Source organism: Clavelina lepadiformis, chromosome 6 (genome assembly GCF_947623445.1).
Source record: "Clavelina lepadiformis chromosome 6, kaClaLepa1.1, whole genome shotgun sequence".
Lineage (NCBI taxonomy): Eukaryota > Metazoa > Chordata > Ascidiacea > Aplousobranchia > Clavelinidae > Clavelina > Clavelina lepadiformis.
The window spans coordinates 1,628,766-1,640,784 of NC_135245.1; the positions used below are offsets into that span (position 1 = coordinate 1,628,766).

The following is a 12,019-nucleotide window of genomic DNA, read 5'->3' on the forward strand; positions in this document are numbered from 1 at the left end:
GCTATCACTTTGGCACTTTTACATAGTTGTGCTCTTCCATACCAGACCTTGTGATGTTAGCCTAACTTTGCTAAAGGCCCTACCTAGGCTAATAAAAGTTGAAACGGTGCCAGTAGCAAATCGCTAGTCTAAGGCATAGCCTATAGAGTGCAGCAGCGCCTTACACCAAACTAAGTGTGGAAAAACACAATAAAGAAAAATCATGCAAATTTATACAAACTGAAAACCTTTTGAACCATAAAGCTACCAACCTACCAGATCAGCAAAAAGATCCCAGGGGGCCTCGTCAAACTTCCAGGAAACTGCCAGCAGGGAATGTAAGTTTTTTGTGCACTGGACAGCGTAATTTTCAGACTGGTTTGCACCAGTAGGCAACAAAAAGTGTGCACCAGATGTCCCCCTTTTGAATTGAATTAGCTTACAAAGTAGCTTTTTTGACCAATTTTGTGCACCAGATAGCTACGTTGTGCACCGGACATTTGTGCAACGCTTTCTTTCCATATGGGGGAAACCGTGACAAGAATTGACTGCATTCCGTCGTTACTTGTATACAGTACATTTAAGCCCTTGTGATGCCATGATAACAATTGACCACAGAATATGCGTTTCCATCACTCTTTGTTCTTAATCACAGATAGCAAAACACACGTCCGACCCAAGCCTATGTTTCAAGACTCGTCGTATGAGGTCTGCTGCCAGCGTACAACAAGTCAACTACTGCACTTGTACCAGCTGACAATAAGTCTTCCGCAAAACCAGATCACGTGATCAAAAGGCGCAGTTGTTAAAACATTTAGCGCACAAACAATTAAGTGCATCACCATTTCTTAATTCAATTTGAATAGGGTGAACAAATGACGTCGTCGTGCCAAATTTTATCCGGGCATTGTGACGTAGAGGTTTGTCATGACTTATCGCAATTGTTTTTGATCTAAAACGTTACATACCCGATGAGTTTGTATGTATTGTCTTCAATTGTGTGTAAGTGAAGTTTGTAACCTAAGTTTTTTCCGAACTCGAGGGCAATCGCCGAGGTTTCTGAGCGGAAAAGTTACGTTGGGTCATGCTAAACCTCTACGTCACAATGCCCGGAAAAAATTTGACACGACGCCGTTTCCAGCTTGACCCTTTGTCATTGCTTGTTTCTCGAATCAATGCTTTTAAAAAATATTTTTCTTTTAAATACAAATAATAAAATGAAAAAACTTGAATAGGATTATATTCTTGAGTGCAGCCCGGGCGAAACGTTCTGTCAATACACCTGACAACAAGAGCTATAAGCAGGACGGAATGGAGCTGTAAGTAAATTGTGGTGACATGATTTTATTCTTAATGATCTACAGTGGCGCAGTGACTACAAAACAAGTGCAAATGAGTGCGTAATGCAACAGTGCTATGCAAAAACTGCTGTACGAAAACGAAGGCAAACAGTGATAGATAACGGCGGGGCACAGTCGACATGTTAACGAAGGTGAAAAAGCACAACCAAAAAGGACACTTCTGAAACAGCACCCACATAAATCCTTCATGAAAATAGTTTCTGTACGAACAGGTTTTGAACTAAACAAGACACAAAAATAAAATTGAAAGGGCACCAATCGTCACAACAATAAGAAATTGCACAAAAAATTACACCGTTGTTAAAAATTACGTCAGAACATGGACTGCCTGCAAGAATACAAAAGTGTTATTGAACAAGTCATAGTTGATGGGGCAACAGCATCGATCAATTTAACTATGAGGTGAACACATAATGGCTATTGTGATATAAAAAACTGTATAACTTATAAACATTCGCTTCGACATCTCTACTACTGTTATGGTAAAGTTTCTATTTACAAGATATACCAAGAATTTTCGTCATGGGCACCTACTAACAGCGTCATAGCTAGGAATCTTGGTGATACGACAGTTAACACAATTTATCTAGGCCTACATACTACATTAAAGTTAGGATGTCATGTTCAAGTACGACCAAGATGTCTGTCACTACAGTTTACTGCCGCTTTATAGGTGGCATGTTTCAAGTTACGGCAACAGTTTCATTTTTTTCTTAATTTCGTTGCCAATGTGATTCATTAGATCTTCCAGGTGTTGTCTTCGCTGACTCATCATCTCTAACTGGGTACGTGACTTTGCACTTTCGGAATCATCTGAAAATAGGAAAAATATGATGTCACAATAGAGACAAGATGATATTAAAATAGTAAAATTTGATATTAAGTCAAAACATGAACATGTTATAACATCTCACGTCAACGCAACTGAATTGATGACACATACCTCTCGCACGAGATAACGATTCTGCTACGTCATCCTGAGTTTTGATACAAGTCATAATGTCACGGTTCACTGCGTCCATGCGTTCCTGCAATCTGGCAACCTGATTACGTATGATGCCGTGGACGTTGTTGATTGGACGAACCATTGTGGTATGGGGTGACGGAAAGCTACGAGTGCGGAATATGACAAGAATTTATTTTGGAAAACTGGACTTCAAGCAATAAACGAATAATACGACTTCGGGCCAAGTCGAAATCAAACTCTAGTAATTAAAGCAAAAGTTGACTGACCGGCTCTAACCAAACATGTACAATTAAAATTATTTATAGACCAAACTGTTCATGGTTCAAGCTGTGCTTAGAGCGACTTAAGGTCATATTCACAACATCATCGTTTCAAAACAATTACTAATCGATGGTTTGGATGTTATCTGGATGAAATCTCGTTAATTTGAAGCCAAGGAAACTCATGATGTCACGTCAGAGTTATCCGAAACTGGTATCAGTGACGTTACTATACTACAGCAGCTTACACACACATTTTACCATGGACCTTTGTTTTTATTGAATCTCCTCTTAATCTAACCTATTGACGTATCTCCACTTTAATTTATTCAATTTTGTTTGAGAGCAGCGAAAAGAACCTACTTGTCAATTGCACCATCCGCTCTTCTCAGTTCCCGTAGCCTGGCAACCATAAACTGATCTTCCGTGGTCATCTTCAAAGGAACTTTACCTCCCACGAGATGGCGCAACACACTGCGATCACCGAAGCGACCGTATGCGCTTAACCTGTCTTGCATGTTCTGTAAATATCAACCAAATGTTGTGGCGAATGCAGATTATAAGCACTTTATCTCGCTATAACAAAAATGATTGTACGATATAACAATGGCTTAGACCAGAATTCGTAAAACAGTACGAAGTGTAGGAAAATTTCTTTTCAGCAATCGACGACGCTATTGCGCTCATTCTAAGAAATGTAGGCGGTAATAATTCGTAATTGTTCAGGATAATTCGAAAACGATGCAAAGAGCTTACGTCTTGTGAGAAGAAAAACGAAGCTGGTGTAAAAACATTGACGTCAACCAAGTCGTCCAATACGCTCAGTTTGGCTTTTGCTCCGTTTGCAGTTTCCAATGGAGCTACATCAAGTGCGCCACCTGGTGACTGGCTAGCAGTATTCGAGTTGGCCACACGAGCGCGCGCAAAGAATAAATCCTCGCAGGTAATTTTAAGTGCCTGGAGACACAGAACTCGTCAATTGAGGCATTTGGAAAATTTAGTGTTAACGAAAAACTTAATTACCAGTTGTACCAAAAAATGCGCAAAGAATGCAAGGTACCTTAAAATGAAATATGCTGAATATGAATCTATCGAAAGATTTGCTCAGAGAAATACAATAAATACATCTGCAAAGTTATACGACCTTATAGAATGCCCGAAGGAAATATGGATCAGTGTCGTCTTCCATCTGTCCAGCAGCGATATGTGCCATGCAGTGAATCACGACCATCACCAGGTCGCCCACTGACGTCACTCGTTCCGCACGAATGAACAAAAGGCGGCGCGCCCTTTGATAGAAGAAAGAATTGCGGAATGCGTTCTTGTCGTAATTGTTCGCTGGAAGATTGTCCGCCAGAAGAACAGTGACTTCTCCCGTCTTAAAAATTGAATACTTTTAGTAAAATACAGACGTAGCTGGAAATATTTTTGTGGAATTATAGCAATTAATGGACTTCTACAACAATTTACTAACCCACACATATAAAGCTTTTCATCGCGGTAAAACACACAACGGAGATCCGTAGATATTATTACGTATTTACAGCACCGCAAACGTGCGCTTATCATGAAAAACGCACTGTGCGTTCTGTAATGGTAATGTTGTAACGCACTATGTGGTTTCATGATAATTGTTTAATCGTTTTAATACAACTTATGAGGTTGTGTCACTGCCGCACTGCGGACACATTTGAAGAGTTTTCAAATATGAGACGGAAGAAGAACGTTACCTCACACCTGCATATCAGCAACGACCATACCAAATAAAAAAAACACGTTGTTACGTATAAACGGCGCCGCCAACTACGACGTCGCAAGCGTTCTTACCTCAAGAACCTGTTGTAGCATTCTAGAGACGAAGACGCCGAACCTGTAGATAACAAACTGACTCGGTGTGAGCTTGTGGAGGTTCGTGGGAACCAAATTGCCATCCAACAGCCATTGCGCGTCCTGCAGGAAGAAAACGTAACAAAAATCAAATTTGCACGAAAATGCCAACCGGGAGCTAAAACGTAACTTGCTTTCCCCACTTTAAAATACACCGATTTATCTGAGGATATTAAACCTTGAACCACGGTGTCTGGCACATTTCAGCCACAAAGCATATGGCATGGTATCATAATTTAGTCTTTATCCTCGAGCTGAGGATAATCTTTGACGACCGTGGCTCAAGCGATGATTCCTCACCGCTTGAGTCACGGTCACAGAACCAGCCGTTGTGCAAGTTCCGATTTGGCGCAAAGAAAAATCTAGAAAACTGCCAAAAGAACGAACGTGAATGTCGATGAACGGCGTTGACGTTGCTCCTCTGATGCCTTGTTTCGAGTTGATCATGTAGGATTTCAACCTTTCTTCGACCAGCAGCAGGTCCTGATGAATAGAACAAAGATCAATTTCAGGAAGTACTTTGTTGGATTTTATACAGTAAAGTCAACTCAGCGCCAGGCCATAATATAACTGCGGACTTTTTAAAGGCGTCTGCCTCGTGAATTTTTTAGTTAACTGAAATTTCTGAATTCTTGAAAAAACTGAGTTCTTAATTTCGCGTCCAATACAAATCTCTGTTCCGACCTTGAAGAACTTAGAATTTTGCAACATATCGCTCCATTCAGTAGGGACAGGTCCAGCCATAAGCGGGATCCCGGTGACGATATCCGCGCTGTGCAGAGACGTTGGAGACGTTTCAGAGACGGTGGAAGCAGCGTCGGTTTCATCAACAGCAGTAACATGTGAACTGAAGTGAAAATGCCTAGCTTTTATCACTGGATCTCAATCGCTTCGATTTCGGTCATAAGCATCCACTTTAACTAAGTTATTAAGATTAACTATACACGTAACTTACATAACTTTGTATATATTGAAATTCTATCGCGGATATTGTATCATGAAAATTATTAATAAATTCTCTTTGTTGGTTTTGGAAAAGCTTTACAACATTTTGTACAGACTGTTGATTTGTTAATTTGATTTCTGATCTCTTAAATTTTGTCGAGTATCAGCACGCTATACCTGACGTCCGGTTTGGAAAGGATCTTTTCCGTCTGCTGCATGTCCCTGACTCCTTGCTCCGTAAGTTTCCGCATCTTTTCCGCCTCCTCCCGGTCCATTTTATCCTTGGCTTCGCTTTGAAGTTCCAGGATCTTTGCATCCTTCTTCTTCCTTCTCCTCGCTTCGAGACGCTCGTTTAATCGCTCTCTTGCGCGCTGCTTCTCGCTTGCAAGGTTCGCCTAGAAATAACGAAAGTATTGGCTGGGAGCAGCAAAGGCAAAGCTTGTAAATATTTGCAAATCATTTGCAGTGAATTGAAAAAGGCAGAGTTTGTGACCGCACGTTAAATTGCTCAGCATATAGTTAATTTAGTTTTTTTTATTGTTATCAGTTATAGTATTTGTATTTCGTTATGATTAAATATATAAGTTTAATCATAGTATTCATAAAATTCATATGACGCGGAAATCTCTTAAACATACCTCCATCCTGGCCATTTCTGCCCTGTGAGCTTTAAGCAGTTTTTCTTTTTCTTCGTCTGTTTGATCCGATGCTACGATTTCTTGTTCACGCCGTCTTGCCGCTTCACGCTTCAGTTGCTCGTCATGCACCAAGTTCTGTTCCGCTTCATTGCGCAAACGTAAGGACGTTTCAGTCATTTCACGCTCCATTGCTTCTACTTGTTCGGCGATGTGACGCTTGGCTGCAAGAGGTTATATTTTTTCCTTTGTTCGCGAACAAGAACCTTTAATTCCAGTGATTATTTTGGAAAGTACGTTGTTTAACGATCACTGCAATTTGCAGTTTTCAACATTAAAATGAACAAATATTGCTGGAATAAATCAAATACAAAGAGTTATTGTAGTCAGCGCATTTTACGTTAAGATTTCTGAGTTTTCTCAGATTTTTTTGCACTGGTTCCTACTTAACTCCTCCTAACTCCTAACCTTTCTTTTCTTTCTTCCTGCGTTCCTCTTTTAGCTTCATGATCTTTTCGTCAACTTCCTTCTTCCGTTGCTCTCGGAAGATCCGTGCCTCCTCCGCCGCCTGTGCCGCTTCCTCACTGAATTTGTGGATCAAAGCCTAACAAAGAAGAATAAAATGTGAACATAATAATCCAGAAGATTCTGGCGTAAAGAACTAAATATATTGATAAAGCATCCAGATTCTCATCCTTTACAAATAAGTCACCATTCCTTCTTGCTAGTGTTATTTTTATGTCATGAGTATCTGATACATACTTTGTCTTGGAACAATCAGTTTTTCATTTTCCACAAAAAAACCATCAAAATCAACATGACATGACGTCATCATGAACGTCAATATGACATCAATACACATAGAAGAGAATACAAGGCAAAATACACAACTCATCCCAAAAACGAGATCCTTGTTTTTTACAAGAACCTTACCTCTTCCGGATCAAGACTCCTCATTGTGTTTGCAAGCTCCTTAAGATGACTTTCCCTCAACTTCAGCTTCTCCTCAGCATGCGCGATGGCAAGAGAAGATGTTGCAGCTTGTTCAGCGGAGCGGATCACTTTCTCAGTCTCCTCGTCAAAGCTCTCCATTTCTGACACAAAATTAATTTGCTTTGAACCAGTTTCAATTGCAAGGCGGCAATACCGTTTAAAATTTTATTATCGTTATTACTACTAATACTGTCCATTATTATTTGCTATTTAAGCAATTAGCTTAATCTACTACTTGCGCGTTGTAATAACTGTAATTGTTACGATATGAAAGTTAACAATTGCCGGGTCGAGTTTTAAGAAAGTAAAAAATTGCCCAATAAAAATGAGAAAAAAATCACCTTTGTCATGCTTAGCCTGCATTTTCTTTTTGATTTTCATGATTTTATTGGCTGGTTCACCAGCATGATTCAGCAACATTTCCTTCACTTCTTCCTCGTGCTGATTCGTCAGTTTATGACGTAGCTGATCTCGTTTGTCAAAAACCTAAGAAAAAAGTTTGAAAACTTAATCATGAGTAAAAGCACAAACAACATTCAAAATTAATTATGTTTAATCACTGTTGAGCTGTTCCATTTATCAATGTCCATTGTTGCGTCACAAAGTACTTTACCTTTGCACTTGCTTCTTTCTTAGCAGCTTCCACCTCTCGCTGCAGCCGTTCAGAGAGACTCGCGATTTCTTTAAGATGTCTCGGGAGCAAAACATTTCGAACAAACTGCTCCACAGATTCAATCTTTCCACCCGCCGCAGCGGAAGCGACAGCGGCTTTTTCAGCGGAACGCGATTGCTCCGAGAGCTCCAAGTCTCGTTTCGCTTTCAACGCCATCAGCTCTTTCTCCGACTCTGCCTCCTGTTTCTCTTTGAGGTTCTTCTCGCGATTTTCTTTTCGCGTCCTCATCTTCTGCTTCATCGCCTCCATCTGTCGCTTCTTCTCACTCACCAGGGAGCTGTTCAGTGCATCAGCCTGGAGAAAGTTTTTTTTGTCAAGAAAACTCCAAAAGTGTTGGAACTTTTATTTTCTTTTTTGTTGGAAAATTTCTTTGCTTTTTTGTACATTTATTTTGATGGTTATAAAGTTTTAAAAAACCACAAAATATTTTATTCCTCGAAATCGGCAAAACAGTTGGTAGAATTTACAAAAATATTTACCTGTTTCTGATATTCTTTGAGCAATTTCTTCGTCTGTTTCTCACTCAGTTGTTTCTCTTGCGCCTCACTCTGCGCTCTGCTGGCAGCTGCCGCAAGTTGAAGTTGTGCTTGCTCTTCCATCCGTGACGAGATCTCTTTCGCTTCTATAAATGATTATTACGAAATAATAATGTCATAACACGAATTGTGATTTAACCAACACCGTCTGCTTACGTTCTGCTTCCTCAGTGTTTAGCTCCTGTTGCAGGCGACGTTGTTCTTTGATGTGTTTATCTTCCAGTTCCGCCAGATGATCGATCTACAAGATGCAGAATTAATTTGCAATAAACTCTTTTCAAATTATCTATCATGGGAGATTGCAATATGGCAAATTATTAACGTCAAATATCAAGGGCAAAATAAAACAAAACAACGTAAACAAAAACGGCGCACAACAAAAGAAAAGACAAAAATAAAGAAAGAAATAGACCGGCAAAAGACAGCCAATCCAAGATAAGTTAAAAATGATCAACCTGGGCTTCCAGAAGATGCTCAGTTTTCGCACTTTCTTTCATTTCTGCCTCCTCGATACGCTCCAGTACTCTTGCAGCAGCTGTGGAAGTCACGTGAGTCTTGAGGGCAGTTTTCTTCATCTGATTGGCCACAGCTGTCTCCTTTGACCTTTCTTCCAGAAGTTTCCTTCTAGCTTCCAGGCGAGATCGGAGCTTGTCTCTCTGCAAACGGAAAACACAATAACACAAGCTAAACTTCAGATTCAATACAGGCATTAATAAGCTGAATTGAAAACGTTTTAGCAAAGTATTTGACATTGATTTGAGTACAGTCCAAGCCATTCATTTTAAAACCTAACGCACATTTAACTTAACCTGACTGGGTGTGTTTTACTTCGTGATACGATTAGATAACAACGGCAGAGCTAATTAGCTTTGTATGCAGGTGTAGACGTTTAGTTACAAATTCGTGCTGAGAATAATGCCTTGGTGGTTTTGAAAGTCCGTTAATTCACCTGGCTGCTCTTCTGCGTATCCATGGCGTTCTGTAGCTCATCAGATGACTTTTGGAAGTCCTTGAAGATTCTGTCTTTTTCCTCCTCATCCACGTTATTCTCCATCATCAATTTCTGCAGAGCTTCGGTTTGTCGAGCTTCCCCAAGTTCAAATTCAGCCTAAACAATGATACAAAAAAGTGAAATGCTTTGATTGAAATATTTCCCAATGGTATTCAGCAGCCAAGAGCAAAGTAAAATAAGTCTCCAGCGAAAGTTGCTGATTTTTCTATGACATCTCTATTGAACCAGGCATGGTACTGAAGTAAAAAATGAAGTCCAAAACAATTTCATCTACGCATCTACCTCTTCCAGAGTTGAAAGTATAAGTGCTTGGAGATGGTCTTCAGTTGCTTTCTCGCTCTGCTCCAAACTGGTTTCAACCAGTTGAGCCTCAGCTTGCGACAGCTTTGCAGCTCCTTTCGCTACAAAGTAAAGTGAACACTTCACACCCACAGAACGATAAGTTTAAAAATATTTGAGCTTTCACGGTCATTTGTAGGGGCTGGTTTTGATAATGTATGATGATATACCTCTTGGTTTAACTAATGCCAGCTTTAAATAGGCAATTGTTAAAATTAATCAATTAATTAATTGTTAAAATTAAAGCAATTAACTAAAACAACACCAAACCTAAGACTAAATCACCAAGTAGTTAAAATCTCTACCTTCAGAGAGAATAGAGTTCCTCCTGCTCTTCCTTTGTCCTCTCCTCTGCTTGATTCGATCTTTCATGTTCGCTCGGATGCCATCCAATCTGTCGCTGTCAGCAGCCGATTCCGTGATCAATTCCTCAACCTGGTCCTCCGGAATCAAGCAAGCCTGAAAAGGAATCAATAGTCCTCATAACGACATTAATGGATACTAACTACACGTATGACTTTGTTAAATTCAACATCACAGGATCGCCAACAAGAGTTGCTAGCTTTTGAACACGGTACCAGCACAAATTGCATGACAAGTAATATGCAATACATTGTTACAATAACGAAATAAAAATTGGTTTACAGCGTAATCATTCTGCGTTTATTGGTTCAATTTTGAAATATTTTCTCCGTATTTCAACCGAAGTATTTAAGTTGTGTAAAATATTTTAGCAAATTTCAATCATTGCAAAGTATTTAAGGAAAAAGTTGAGCGTGAGTTTAGGACGCCACTTTAAACTGACCGGTCTTCCTGCATTGATTGCTTTCATTCTGGCTTCCATCTCCTCATTTCTCTTCGCTCTTCTCTCATCCGTGTCTTCTTCCTCTTCCTCTGCGTAAGCCAGTCGGAGTTCGGCGATGAGCTTCTCCTGCTGCATTGCTAGGAGCAGAAGATCCTTGTTCACCTCGTCTTCACTCTCCTCCGATATATCGCCAACCACCTACACAAGATAAGATAATGTGTACACAATAAAACGTATGAGATGAAAGAAATACATGTTTTATACTAAAATATATTCAAATGAAATTTCAAAGCACTAATGTTCCTAGAAAATCGTTTTGTACAAGAAGGAAATTTCAATTTACATTTAATTTACAGATGAAATAGTTCCGTAAAAAAATGAGAGCATTCAAATAATACATAGACATCAAATTGTCCAGATTACCTTTTCCGGATCAAGTCCAGCTTGTTGTGCTTCTTGTACATGCTTCCGGTAGAGATCTCTCTTTCGTCGCTGTCTCTCCTTGGCAAGGTTCTTCCGAAGATCAGTCAAGCGCGTCTGCTTTTCCTTTTCCAGATTTTCGGTGACTTGTTGCATCTTTGCCGCATACTCCATCATCACCTGATGAAGGAATTTAGTTTGCAAAACTTCAAAGAAAATAAAAACAAACAAAGAAAAACAAATGGTATTGAAGCTGTAACCACGCAAGTATAAGTTGCTTAACCGGTGTATTGTCCTTCTGTTTTGCATAAAAAGCAGTTGACAGCTGTCTTGCAGTTGAAGCGCATTGCTGCCTTTATAATCTCACCTGTTCTTTCTCTTCATCAGTCTTGCACAGTTTCAGTCGTTCTTTTAATTCACTCTTCAGCCGGTTTATTTCGCCTTCTTTCCTCTTTTCTATGTTCGATATAATCTGCAACAAAAGCAGGAGGTTGAAAAACGAACAGAAAAATGCTTCGGTGGGATTTGAATCCTAACCTCGTTAATCTTCGCGATTTCTTCGCTTCTCAATTCGTTTTCAAGTTGCGCCAGTTCCATGGCGTGGCGTTCCATCATGTCATGCATGGTAGATGACGATTCGGTTTCCATGTCAACTGCCGCTTCTAGAAGCTTCTTGCTACTAAGACGTCTGATCAGGGCTGCCTTGGTGGCAGGGGTAGCTGTTTGTGCACCAGAAAAAAAACATTTTGTAATTTTGCTCAGTTTACTTTTGAACATATTTAACATCTTTTTATAACGTAAGCTAACCGAGTTTATTAACATATGAAGAACATGTAAACTAAATAAACCGAGAACTGTTAAAAGAAACTAATGAAGCATTTTGAACTAGTTACTATCATACATTTTATGTTGTATCATTTTATTTTGTATTCTGTATCATTTCAACACAACGCTTGGAAATAAGGAATTTAAATTTAGTAACAGAAAATATGAAAACAATTTATCACAGCAATGTACCTCCCGCATCACTGCCAGAATCACTTGATGAAGCGCCATCGGCAAAGGTCACAGCACTTTCTGATTTCACTCTCACGTTCGACTCCTGCAAAAAAATGCCGTTGCATCATCTATTGAAGCAGAGAATGACCCAAATGGACCATTTTCAGGAGATTTGATGATGAAATTTTAATATTAGTCTTCTTCTACG

The 12,019-nt window shown here is 39.6% G+C and overlaps 1 protein-coding gene across 2 annotated transcripts in view; it reads right to left on the reverse strand.

Moving 5' to 3' along the window:
- Positions 1-1,303: 1,303 nt before the first annotated feature.
- LOC143463495 (uncharacterized) overlaps positions 1,304-12,019 on the reverse strand; it is a 56,727-nt gene continuing 46,011 nt past the window's right edge. For both annotated transcript variants that reach the window (XM_076961974.1, XM_076961973.1), the window contains 25 exons: positions 11,830-11,914; positions 11,350-11,531; positions 11,180-11,284; positions 10,816-10,992; positions 10,393-10,590; positions 9,893-10,046; positions 9,531-9,649; positions 9,186-9,344; positions 8,692-8,892; positions 8,393-8,477; positions 8,180-8,322; positions 7,641-7,994; positions 7,369-7,513; positions 6,968-7,128; positions 6,503-6,638; positions 6,038-6,258; positions 5,577-5,794; positions 5,139-5,301; positions 4,842-4,937; positions 4,395-4,517; positions 3,712-3,945; positions 3,324-3,524; positions 2,931-3,088; positions 2,284-2,450; positions 1,304-2,153 (listed from right to left, as the gene is read on the reverse strand). In XM_076961974.1, coding sequence (XP_076818089.1) covers positions 2,029-2,153; positions 2,284-2,450; positions 2,931-3,088; positions 3,324-3,524; positions 3,712-3,945; positions 4,395-4,517; positions 4,842-4,937; positions 5,139-5,301; positions 5,577-5,794; positions 6,038-6,258; positions 6,503-6,638; positions 6,968-7,128; positions 7,369-7,513; positions 7,641-7,994; positions 8,180-8,322; positions 8,393-8,477; positions 8,692-8,892; positions 9,186-9,344; positions 9,531-9,649; positions 9,893-10,046; positions 10,393-10,590; positions 10,816-10,992; positions 11,180-11,284; positions 11,350-11,531; positions 11,830-11,914 — 4,110 coding nt within the window. In that variant the 3' untranslated portion in view covers positions 1,304-2,028. The remainder of the gene's footprint in view (positions 2,154-2,283; positions 2,451-2,930; positions 3,089-3,323; positions 3,525-3,711; positions 3,946-4,394; positions 4,518-4,841; positions 4,938-5,138; positions 5,302-5,576; positions 5,795-6,037; positions 6,259-6,502; positions 6,639-6,967; positions 7,129-7,368; positions 7,514-7,640; positions 7,995-8,179; positions 8,323-8,392; positions 8,478-8,691; positions 8,893-9,185; positions 9,345-9,530; positions 9,650-9,892; positions 10,047-10,392; positions 10,591-10,815; positions 10,993-11,179; positions 11,285-11,349; positions 11,532-11,829; positions 11,915-12,019) is intronic.